We start from the raw sequence: 13,021 nt of genomic DNA on the forward strand, positions 1-13,021 counted from the left end.
TTTCCTTGCTTGTGATGGGTCTGTTAAGATCTTCTATTTCTTCCTGGTTCAGTTTTGGAAAGTTATACTTTTCTAAGAATTTGTCCATTTCATCCAAGTTGTCCATTTTATTGGCATAGAGCTGCTGGTAGTAGTCTCTTATGATCCTTTGTATTTCAGTGTTGTCTGTTGTGATCTCTCCATTTTCATTTCTAATTTTGTTAATTTGGTTTTTCTCTCTTTGTTTCTTAATGAGTCTTGCTAATGGTTTGTCAATTTTGTTTATTTTTTCAAAAAACCAGCTTTTAGCTTTGTTGATTTTTGCTATGGTCTCTTTAGTTTCTTTTGCATTTATTTCTGCCCTGATTTTTAAGATTTCTTTCCTTCTGCTAACTCTGGGGTTCTTCATTTCTTCCTTCTCTAATTGCTTTAGGTGTAGAGTTAGGTTATTTAATTGGTTTTTTTCCTGTTTCTTGATGTAAGCCTGTAATGCTATGAACCTTCCCCTTAGCACTGCTTTTACAGTGTCCCATAGGTTTTGGGTTGTTGTGTTTTCATTTTCATTCATTTCTATACATATTTTGATTTCTTTTTTGATTTCTTCTATGATTTGTTGGTTATTCAGAAGCGTGTTATTTAGCCTCCATATGTTTGAAGTTTTAACAATTTTTTCCCTGTAATTGAGATCTAATCTTACTGCACTGTGGTCAGAAAAGATGACTGGAATGATTTCAATTTTTTTGAATTTTCCAAGACCAGATTTATGGCCCAGGATGTGATCTATTCTGGAGAATGTTCCGTGTGCACTTGAGAAAAAGGTGAAGTTGATTGTTTTGGGGTGAAATGTCCTATAGATATCAATTAGGTCTAGCTGGTCCATTGTGTCATTTAAGGTTTGTGTTTCCTTGTTAATTTTCTGTTTAGTTGATCTATCCATAGTTGTGAGTGGGGTATTAAAGTCTCCCACTATTATTGTGTTACTATTAATTTCCTCTTTCATACTTGTTAGCGTTTGCCGTACATATTGCGGTGCTCCTATGTTGGGTGCATATATATTTATAATTGTTATATCTTCTTTTTTGATTGATCCTTTGATCATTATGTAGTGTCCTTCTTTGTCTCTTTTCACTTCCTTTATTTGAAAGTCTATTTTATCTGATATGAGTATTGCGACTCCTGCTTTCTTTTGGTCTCCGTTTGCATGAAATACTTTTTTCCAGCCCTTCACTTTTAGTCTGTATGTGTCTCTTGTTTTGAGGTGGGTCTCTTGTAGACAGCATATATAGGGGTCTTGTTTTTGTATCCATTCAGCCAATCTTTGTCTTTTGGTTGGGGCATTCAACCCATTTACATTTAGGGTAATTATTGATAGGTGTGGTCCCGTTGCCATTTACTTTGTTGTTTTGGGTTCACATTTATACAACCTTTCTGCATTTCCTGTCTAGAGAAGATCCTTTAGCATTTGTTGAAGAGCTGGTTTGGTGGTGCTGAATTCTCTCAGCTTTTGCTTATCTGTAAAGCTTTTAAATTCTCCTTCATATCTGAATGAGATCCTTGCTGGATACAGTAATCTAGGTTGTAGGTTATTCTCTTTCATTACTTTCAGTACGTCCTGCCATTCCCTTCTGGCCTGGAGGGTTTCTATTGATAGATCAGCTGTTATCCTTATGGGAATCCCTTTGTGTGTTATTTGTTGTTTTTCCCTTGCTGCTTTTAATATTTGTTCTTTGTGTTTGATCTTTGTTAATTTGATTAATATGTGTCTTGGGGTGTTTCGCCTTGGGTTTATCCTGTTTGGGACTCTCTGGGTTTCTTGGACTTGGGTGGCTATTTCCTTCCCCATTTTAGGGAAGTTTTCAGCTATTATCTCCTCGAGTATTTTCTCATGGCCTTTCTTTTTGTCTTCTTCTTCTGGAACTCCTATGATTCGAATGTTGGGGCGTTTCACAGTGTCCCAGAGGTCCCTGAGGTTGTCCTCATTTCTTTTGATCCTTTTTTCTTTTTTCCTCTCTGCTTCATTTATTTCCACCATTTTATCTTCTACCTCACTTATCCTATCTTCTGCCTCCGTTATTCTACTCTTGGTTCCCTCCAAAGTGTTTTTGATCTCATTCATTGCATTATTCATTTGTAATTGACTCTTTTTTATTTCTTCTAGGTCTTTATTAAACAGTTCTTGAATCTTTTCAATCTTTGTTTCCAGGCTATTTATCTGTAACTCCATTTTGTTCTCAAGATTTTGGATCATTTTTATTATCATTATTCTAAATTCTTTTTCAGGTAGATTCCCTATCTCCTCCTCTTTTGTTTGACTTGGTGGGCATTTTTCATGTTCCTTTACCTGTTGGGTATTTCTTTGCCTTTTCATCTTGTTTAGATTGCTGTATCTGGAGTGGGCTTTCTGTATTCTGGAGGTCTGTGGTTCCTTTTTGTTGTGGAGGATTAACCCAGTGGGTAGGGTTAGACGATTGGCTTGTCAAGGTTTCCTGGTTAGGGAAGCTTGCGTCAGTGTTCTGGTGCATGGAACTTGATTTCTACTCTTTGGAGAGCAATGGAGTGCCCAGTAATGAGTTTTGAGATGGGTCTATGTGTTAGGTGTGACCTTGGGCAGCCTGTATGTTGATGTTCAGGGCTATGTTCCTGCGTTGCTGGAGAATTTGCGTGGTATGTCTTGCTCTAAAACTTATTGGCTCTTGTGTGGTGGTTGGTTTCAGTGTAGGTATGGAGGCTTTTGGACAGTCACTTATTACTTAAAGTTCCTTGTAGTCAGGAGTTTTCTGGTGTTCTCAGGTTTTGGGCTTAAGTCTCCTGCCTCTGGATTTCAGTTTTATTCTTCCTGTAGTCTCAGGACTTCTCCAACTATGCAGCCCTGATAAGAAAACTTCTAGGTTAATGGCTAAAAGATTCTCCCCCGTTAGGGACACCCAGAGAGGTTCACAGAGTCACATGAAGAAGAGGAGAGGGAGGAGGGAGATAGAGATGAACAGGAGGAGAAAAAGGGGGACTCAAGAGGAGAGAGACAGATCTACGCAGCTGTCTGTTCCCAGAGTGTTCTCCGTAGCCCAGTCACCTACAAAGATTCACAGAATTGGATTGGGAAGAGAAGGGGAAAGGAGGAAATAGAGGTGTTCTGAGGTAGAAAACAGAGAGTCAAGATTGGGAGAGAATAATCTTCGGTTTAAAAATAGGGCTTCTCTTCTTTTTTTTTTTTTTTGTAAGGTTATAGTGTATTGAAAATGAAAATTAAGGAGTAGTAGAGGAGTACTAGAGGACTTTAAAAGAAATAAGAGAAAAAGAAAAATAGAAAATAGAAGAGAAAAAGGAAAGAAAAAAAAGAAAGAAAAAGAAAAAAAAAGAAAAAAAAGGGAAAAAAAAAAAAGAAAAGAAAAAAAAAATTTTTTTTTCCCCCTAATTAAAAAATCATAAAAGTCTATGGAAATGAAAGTTAAGGAGTAATGGGGGAGTAATAGGGGATTTTAAAGGAAAATAAAAGAGAAAAAATAAAAAAGAAAAAAAGGAAAAAAAAATTAAAAAAATAAAAAAAAGAGAAAAAAGTAAAATTATATCTAGGAGTTTCTCTGGAGCTGTTGCGGTCAGTGTGGGTTCGGCTCAGTTTCAGATAGCTCCTCGTTCCAGCTTACGCTTCTCGATATCTACAGGCTCCTCCGGTGTAGACAATGTTTCCTAGAGGGATTTTAATCTGTTGCACCAGTCCCTTCTGAAGCGGTTCCCTTTGTTTATTTGGCTTCTGTTTGCCGGTCTCTTCAGAGCCTCATTTCCGCCCTGACACAGGCGGGCGGAGGTGGACTCTTATTCAGGTAGCTAGTTCCGTCGCTCCGCGGGGATGGGCTTGCGCCGCGGGGATGGGCTGGGGCTGCCAGGAGGGGCTGACGCTGCTCTTTCCTTCTGCGCTGCTCAGGCTCCCGGCTGTTCTATATGGAGTGCGCCCCGCGCTGCGCGAGGTTCCAGCCCTCGGGTGTTCCACATAAGCACGGAAGGAAAAGCTGCGCCCGCTCTCAGTGCCTTCCCCGTCAGAGCGGTCCAGGCAGCCAGGGGCTCGGTGGGCGCACTCTCCCCAGGTGTGGCGCGCCCCCTCCCCTCCGCGGACCCAGTCTCAGTTTCCGCTGGCGCCAGTCGGGTGCGCGCGCCTTCTGCCCTCCGCGTCCCCAGCCCCAGTCCCCGCCCGCGCCGGTCGGGTGCCTGCGCCCTGTGTCTCGCCGCGACCTTCCCCTCCCCCCTGCCTCCTGCCTCCGGCGGGGCTGGGCCGGTCCGCAGCTTGCGAGCTCCTCTCTGGACCCTCTCGGTCTCTTTGTTCTGCGAACGGCCGGCAGTGTGTTCGGGCTGGTTAATTTACTCTCTCTCCTCTGGTCTCCCACAGTTCATGTTGGCAACTCACAGAAGCTCCCTCCGATTGTCCTCAGGGCACTCAGGCCCGGACCCTACCCCAAGCAATGCCGCCTAAGAGCTCCCGGGACGGATCTCCGTCCTTAGCTCTTTTGTCTCACTTTTTATCTTTTATATTTTGTCCTACCTCCTTTTGAAGACAATGGGCTGCTTTTCTGGGCGCCTGATGACCTCAGCTAGCGATCAGAAGTTGTTTTGCGAAGTTTGCTCTGCGTTCAGTTATTCTTTTGATGAATTTGTAGGAGAGAAAGTGGTCTCCCCGTCCTACTCCTCCGCCATCTTGGCTCCTCCCTCCGCGACTTCACTTTCACTTTTCACTTTCACACATTGGAGAAGGAAATGGCAACCCACTCCAGTGTTCTTGCCTGGAGAATCCCAGGGACGGGGGAGCCTGGTGGGCTGCTGTCTATGGGATCACACAGAGTCGGACACGACTGAAGTGACTTAGCAGCAGCAACATAGTCTTACTCTAGAATTGTGCTGTCCAAATCAGCCACTAGACCCATGTAGCTTTTAAAATTTATGTTATTTGAAGTAGGATAAAGAGGCTTCCTAGGTGGTCCTAGTGGTAAAGAAGCCACCTGCCAGTGCAGAAGATGCTGGAGATGTGGGTTCTATCCCTGGTGAGGAAGAAGATCCCCTGGAGGAGGAAATGGCAACCCGTTCCAGTACTCTTGCCTGGAGAATTCCATGGACAGAGGAGCCTGGCGGGCTGCAGTACATGGGGTCCCAAAGAGTTGGACATGACTGAGTGATTGAGTACAAAGTAGAATACAAGCTACAGTTGGGTTCCTTAGTTGTACAAGCAATATTTTAAGTGATCATTTATCACATATTGTATTGTAGCTATTGTATTATGTACATATAAACCACTTTCATTATTACATATAATTCTGTTGTTATAACTGGTCTGGACTATCAAAAATTAATTTGTAGAGGTCAGGGATTCAGTTCTCTGCTATTTCATGTAGATTATGTTCATTTGGGGATAGATCATATCTTGCCTTCTGTCCCCATTCCCAGTTTTTCCCCAACCCTAAAGAAATAATGTTACAAACATTTTCTTTACATCAGAAATTTAGATGTGCTTGTTTTAAGACTTTATGAAGATTTTGAAATAATTAGAAAAATGTTTTAGTTTCACTAAACCAAGATTAATAAATCATTCATCTAAGCACTTTAACTTCTTAAATATTATATTGAGTTTTTAATGAGAAATCTATTAACTACTATTGTGGCAGCGTATTTTAATTATAGTTTAACTTGGTAAATGTGCTCTGCTTTGCGTTTTAAAATAAATGGCCTTTGTAATAAACATGACATTTAATGAATCTAAGTGGCTGTCAGTGGTCACTGAAAAGGAAGTTCCTCTTCCAGATTTTGCAAAAGCATTTTCATTCTGTATATTAGCTATCTGTCATAATTATGACTGTCTTGCATTAAAGTAAAACTTTTTCTGATATTGGGCTTTAACTGCTAAGATGATGCTTTACTAGTGATTGCTTTTGAAATTAAACCCACATATTAAGCCATAAAGCGACTTGAGTGCATTGTAAATAAAATGCTATAATAATGAAGTGCTTTAATTATAGTCACTAGTGTGAGCATAGAACTCAGTAAGATTTTTACTTAAATTCTTACTGTGTTCTGTTTTTTTCCCTCTAAAGTTGTTTGAATCTAAGTAAAAAAGGGAGAGCTTCACCTTGTAAAGTCATTTGAGCAAATTCCTTGAGAGAGCATGGCTGTTCTCCCAGTTACTGAGTTTTCACTGCATTTTGCAGCAAGCTAATTGCTTCTGCTAATAAATAATCTAAAATCGATGCTGACAGCAGTTAATTGGCACAGAGATTTTATTTTGTAAAGCTCTTGGCTAACGACCTTCTTTAAATTAATAGCATTAAGTGCTATGAGGAAATAAATCTGAGGAATTGCCTGTCATTTGCTTGTCATGTCTAATAACTTCCAATAATGATGGCTGATAGATTTTTGCACATTCCATTATTGAAGTTGGTGCATGTAATTATTCTCCTCATTATACATAAACAATTAGCAATATTTGGTATTTCCTTGTAGTAAAGCTGTTAACTACAAGTAGCATATTACAGGTTAGAAGCCATTTTAAATTCTGAATTTTATTATTTGAATGTAGGAAGTCTTTCATGCTATCTGGATGTATTATGTGCTATTTATTTTAAGCCTTGTACTTGAATACTTTTTGAATAGGATTTATAAAAATATGTAGTGTATGAGTGTTTTAAAATGTGACAATTTGTGGAAATTCTTGTTTGCAGCTTGAAGAAGTCATGGAGAAAGAAACTTATAAAACAGCTAAAGTAATTCTTGAAAGGTTTGATCCAGATTCAAAGAAAGCAAAGGTAAGGCTGTGATATCACCATTTCATTATAAATTGCCCATTGTAGTAGGACACTGTAATAACATTTCTGTATTTGATAGGAGTTTGAGCCACCATCTGCTGGAGCAACTGCAACTCCCAGACCTGGACAAGGTAAATAAACTTTGTAGAAACTGCTGCTGCTGTTGGAAAGATCCCTGTTTACCCAAGTGAGTTCAAAAGTGTGATAGAGGTGTGAAAAACTTAATGTAAAATGCTTTTATATTAATTTGTATTGGTTATTTGGGATATGACTTAAAGTAGCTGGCAGTAAGTTTATTTCATTTTCATTAAAGATGTTATCTATTGAGATTAAATATATAATTGGTTACAGTCTTTTGAAATTTAAGTGATTTCACCAGTATTTTGTAATTCCCCTGCCCCCCCTTTAAATAAGAGCCTCCTGGAATATCTGCTATTATGAAAATTCCTACATCTTTATGATTTATTTTTGAGGAAATTAAATGAAGATTTCTGTCAAATTTGAGTTTCTTCTAAAATAACACTTTTAGTTAGGAAGAGGAAAATAATTTAGAAATGAGAAGAATATTGAATTACTGCTATATAAAAGCATTAACTCTTGCTTTTTGAGGTTGTATTGCCAGATTACTAGTGAAACCATTACTATTATATCATTAAATATTTTGTAATTTAAAAGTTATTAATTTAAGTGATTATATAGAGAATTCCCATGACTAGTGTGTGAAAAGATATTTTTGAGTTTGCTTTGGCTTCCCTTTTTGTTCTTGTCTCTAGAATATAATAATACATAGGCATACCTCAGAGATATTGCAGGTTTGGTTCCAGACCATCCCCAAAAGTAAATATCGTAATAAAGTGAGTCACATGAATTTTTTGGTTTCCTGGTATATATTAAAGTTATCTTTACACCATACTGTAGTCTATTAAGTGTGCAACAGCATTATGTCAAGAAAAAAATGTATATCCCTTAATTAAAAAATACTTTGTTGCTAAAAAATGCTAATCATCATCTGATAATGCAGAGTTGCCATAAACCTTCAATTTGTATGGTTTATTTTGTAAAAAAAGAAAAAAAGAATTCAGTATACATAAAACACAATAAAGTGAAGCACCGTAAAATGAGGTATGCCTGTAGTTTGTAAGGCTTTTGTTGCAATACAGAATATACTGTATTTAATTTTTACTCTTATAAATCATCAGAATTGGAGCTGGTTTATAAAGTTAGGGTGATATTTAGAACTTTGAGAAGTCAGTACTTTTATTAGTTTCCCCGGTGACCAGGGGTATTAATAAGCCGTAATAGTTTTAGGTATTCTAATTGGTGGAGATATGTGGATAGAATCTCATCTCTGCCATCTTTTATAAGTAGAATTCTGGTTAATAGAAATATTAGCCTGCTCTTTCAATGAATATAGAAGTTTATCAAAAGTTATGTTAAAGTTTAAAGATGATTAAAATAAATTAGTTTTAGGGAATTCCCTGGTGGTCCAGTGGTTAGGACTCTGTACTTCCACTGCAGGGGATTCGGGTTCAATCCCTGGCTGGGGAACTAAGATCCAGCAAGTTGCATGGCATGGCCGAAGAAAAGAAAATTATTTGCAGTGTAACACCTACTTTCATAATCAGTTTAAATTTTTCTACAATTTATACTTCTTACTAGTAATTATAAGAAATATTGTGGCCTGCAGGCCAGGTTTCTATACTTTTTACTTATATAACTGGTACTAACTTTACAAAAGTACTTTTTAAATAACCTTCGTGAATATATTTTTAAAATGTGTTATTTTGCAGAAAGCTGGTGCTGTTACTTTAAAAAAATCTATTTTCTCTCATTATAAAAGAACAGATGTATGACTTTCTTAAGCATTTATTAATAATTAGGCAGCATTAATTCATTTAGGAATCTGAACTTATCTTTCCTTAGAAACTTTTGAAACTCCAACTTTTTTTCTTCTGATGTCATATTGTAACTATAGAAAAACCATCTCTGGTCTCTCTGATTTGGATTCCTGAGGCACTACTTTTGGATATTCTTTTAGGGAGAATCAACATTTAGCTATAATACAAATGAATTATTCACTTAAAAAATGTATTAAATTACTCTTATGTGTAGACACCAGGGGGAATAAAGAGATGAATATAGTATAGCTTTTGACCTTAAGAAGCTTATAATCTATTTTTTGAAATATTTTTTCTGGAGTACACTATTCTAGTATTCCTAACTTTTCCAGATCTGTAGATATTAATTACTATTTGGAATTTTTTCCTCTATTTGAAAAAAATTCTAAACTATATCTCAACTTTATTCTCCTTATTGAGAATTACAGTTTTCTTGTTAATTTGATCTTGTTACTATTATTTTGATAGGTGACTTAGTCATACATTTTATTTATGTTTAAGTTCTGTGTTTCTGTGTGTTTAAAATTGTCTTTATTTCTTTGCTTTAAACCATTGTTAGTCCCTTCCTCCCTTCCTCCCCATTACTCCCTCCCTCCCCATTACTCTTTTCTCTCCCTCCTCCTTTTTTTTGCTTTTGTTTCTTTCACCTATTTCTGAGCTTATATAATAGGAAAGGGGAAAAACTACTAAAGGGTGTTTGTATGTACATTATATGGCCCTTGAACAAATCTGCTCTCCAAACTGAATCTAATTGGAGTGTCCTTATTTTACTAGCTTTCTTTAATGTTTAGTAAACCGGAACTTAGATTCATGTACAATAGATAGCTTTCTCTCATTTTTTATTATTTAGATGTAAATGATATATATTATGGACTTCCCAGGAGGCGCTAGTGGTAAAGAACCTGCATGCCCTTGCAGAAGATGTAAGAGATGTGGGTTCAATCCTTGGGTTGGGAGGATCCCCTGGAGGAGTGCGTGGCAACTCACTACAGTATTCTTGCCTGGAGAATCCCATGGATAGAGAAGCCTGGTGGGCTATAGTCCATAGGGTCGAAAAGAGTTGAACATAATTGAAGTGATGGGAGGGATTGGGGACAGGAGGAGAAGGGGACGACAGAGGATGAGATGGCTGGATAGCATCACTGACTTGATGGGCATGAGTTTGAGTAAACTCCGGGAGTTGGTGATGGATAGGGAGGCCTGGCGTGCTGCGATTCATGGGGTCGCAAAGAGTCGGACACGACTGAGTGACTGAACTGAACTGAACACAATGTATATTATACTAAGATTTATTATGAAATTTGTGAATAGTTTTTATTAATTTGTTTAGGTTTTAGCACTAAAAGGAATATAGTATTTACTGACATAATACTAACCCGACTGCCAGCCTCCTACCCCCGTTTTTATCTCTTGTATTTATTTTTTAAAAAATTCTTGAAGTATAGTTGACATACAGTATTGGTTTCAGGTGTACAACATAGTGATTCATCATTTATATGCATTAAAAAATGCTCTCCTTGGAAAGTATAGCAACCATCTGTCACCATACAAAGTTATTATAATACTATTGACTACATTCCTCATGCCGTACATTATATTATATCCTCAAAACTTATTTATTATGTGACTGGAAGTTTGTACCTTTTAATCTCTTTCACCTATTTTGACCATTTGCCAACTCCCCATTTCTCCGGCAACTACTAGTTTGTTCTCTGTATCTGAGTCTGTTTCTGTTTTGTTTGTTCGTTTTGGTTTTTAGGTATGACGTATAAGTAAAATCATCTGGTTTTTACCTTTCTTTGCCTGACTTACTTCACTTACCAGAATAACCCATAGGTCCATTCATGTTGTTGCGTATGGCAAGATTTCATTCTGTTTTATGGCTGAGTAGTAGTCCATTGTATACATAAATGTATACCATATTTTCTTTATCTATCTATGGGTGAACACTTAGTTTGCTTCCATATCTTGCTATTTGACATAATGTTGCAGTGAACATAGGTGTGCATATATCTTTTCAAATTAGTATTTTGTTTTCTTCTCAAATAGAAACCCAGGAGTGGAATTGCTGGATCTTCTGGTAGTTCTTTTTATTATTTGAGCAACCTTCTTATTGTTTTCTGTAGTGGCTGCACCAGTTTATCCCACCAACATGTGAGGGTTTGTTTTTCCTTTGCCAACACTTTTTATTTGTTGTCTTCTTGGTAATAGCCATTTTGACACGTGTGAGGTGATACCTCATCATGATTTTGATTTGCATTTCCCTGATAATTAGTGATATTAAGCAACTTTTCATGTTTCTGTTGGTCATGTGTGTGTCATCTTTGGAAGAATGTCTCTTCTGTTCCTCTGCCCATTTTTTAATCAGATTCCTTGGTTTTTTGATATTGAGTTGCGTATATTATTTTTATATTTTGTATATTAGCCCTTTGTTGGCCATATCACTTGCAAATATCTTTTCCAATAAAAAGGTTGGGTTTTTCTTTTGTTGTTGTTTTTCTTTACTATGCAAAAGCTTTTAGTTTGATTAGTCCTGTTTGTTTATTCTTGCTTTTGTTTCTCTTGCTTGAGGAGATAGATGCAAAAAGATACTGTTGTCAGGATTTATTGCCTATGTTTTCTTACAGGGGTTTTATATTTTTAGTCTTTAATCCATTTTTGAGTTTATTTTTGTATATGGTATAAGAAAGTGGTCTAGTTTGATTCTTTTGCGTTTAACTGTCCAATTTTCCCAACACTATTTATTGAAGAGACTTTCACCACTTGATATTTTTGCCTCCTTTGTCATAGATTAATTGATTATAATCATGGCTTATTCCTGAGCTTTGTTCCTTTCTGTTGATCTATGTGACTGCTTTTGTGAGTACTACACTATTTTGATTAGTATGTGTGCATGCATGCTCAGTCACTTTGTTGTGTCTGGCTCTTTGTGACTCCACGGACTTCAGCCTGTCAGTCTCCTCTGTCCATAGGATTTTCCAGGCAAGAATACTAGAGTGGATTGTCATTTCCTCCTCCAAGAGATCTTCCCAGCCCAGAGACTGAACCCGTGTCTCCTGCATTGGCATGCATGCTAAGTTGCTTCAGTTGTGTCTGACTGTTTGCTACCTCATGGACTGTAGCCCACCAGGCTCCTCTGTCCATTGGATTCTGCAGGCAGGAATATTGGAGTGGGTTGCCATGTCCTCCTCCAGGGGATCTTCCTGACCCAGGGATCAAACCGATGTCTCTTATGTCTCCTGCATTGGTAGGTGGGTTCTTTACCACTAGTGCCATCTGGGAAGCCCTTTGATTATTATAGCTCTGTAGTATAATTTGAACTCTGGGAGTATGCTAACTCTGTCTTTGTTCTTTACTTATTTGGAGTCTTTTGTGGTTCCATATCAATTTTAGGATTATTTGTTCTAGTTTTGTGTAAACTGCCATTGATATTTTGATAGAGATTGCACTGATGTAGTATGGACATTTTGAGTGTTAATTCTTCCAACCCATGAGCATGGTATATCTTTCCATTTATTTGTTTCATTATCAATTTTTTTCATTAGTATCTTACAGTTTTCAGAGTACAGGTCTTTCACCATCTTACTTAAATTTATTTCTAGTTATTTTATTCTTTTTGATACAATTATAAATGGGATTGTTTTCTTAATTTTTTTCCTTTCTGATAGTACATTATTAGTGTATAGAAATGAAACAGACTTCCATATATTAAATTTGTATCCTTCAACTTTATTGAATTCATAAGTTGGTTTGAAAGTTTTTTTGTGATGTCTTTAGGGTTTTGTATATTCAATATCATGTTCTCTGCAAATAGTGACAGTTTTATTTCTTCTCTTCCAATTTGGATTCTTTTTCTTGTCTGATGGCTGTGGCTGGGACTTCCAATACATGTTGAATAAATGTGGTGAGAGTGGGCATTTTTGTCTCTTTCCTGATCTTAGAGGAAGAGGTTTCAGCTTTCTTTGCTGAGTCTTAGCTGTGGGTTTGTCATCAGTTCAGTTCAGTCACTGAGTAGTGTCCAACTCTTTGTGACCCCATGGATTGCAGCATGCCAGGCCTCCCTGTCCATCACCAGTTCCCGGAGTTTACTCAAACTCATGTCCATTGAGTCAGTGATGCCATCCAGCCATCTCATCCCATCTCATCTTCACATCAGGTGACCAAAGTATTGGCGTTTCAGCTTCAACATCAGTCCTTCCAATGAATATTCAGGACTGATTTCCTTTAGCATTGACTGGTTGGATCTCCTTGCAGTCCAGTGGACTCTCAAGAGTCTTTTCCAATATCACAGTTCAAAAGCATCAATTCTTCAGCACTCAGCTTTCTTTACAGTCCTACTCTCACATCCACACACAACTACTGGAA

At 37.5% G+C, this 13,021-nt stretch overlaps 1 protein-coding gene and 1 non-coding gene across 5 annotated transcripts in view; both read left to right on the forward strand.

Annotated features, from left to right (window-relative positions):
* LNPK (lunapark, ER junction formation factor) overlaps positions 1-13,021 on the forward strand; it is a 95,058-nt gene that overhangs the window by 37,938 nt on the left and 44,099 nt on the right. For all 4 annotated transcript variants that reach the window (XM_061135499.1, XM_061135502.1, XM_061135503.1 and 1 more), the window contains 2 exons: positions 6,675-6,758; positions 6,838-6,889. In XM_061135499.1, coding sequence (XP_060991482.1) covers positions 6,675-6,758; positions 6,838-6,889 — 136 coding nt within the window. The remainder of the gene's footprint in view (positions 1-6,674; positions 6,759-6,837; positions 6,890-13,021) is intronic.
* Positions 8,234-8,306, forward strand: TRNAG-UCC (transfer RNA glycine (anticodon UCC)). The gene has a single exon. It is a non-coding gene; the product is annotated as a tRNA-Gly (tRNA).

This window comes from Dama dama, chromosome 33 (genome assembly GCF_033118175.1).
Source record: "Dama dama isolate Ldn47 chromosome 33, ASM3311817v1, whole genome shotgun sequence".
NCBI lineage: Eukaryota > Metazoa > Chordata > Mammalia > Artiodactyla > Cervidae > Dama > Dama dama.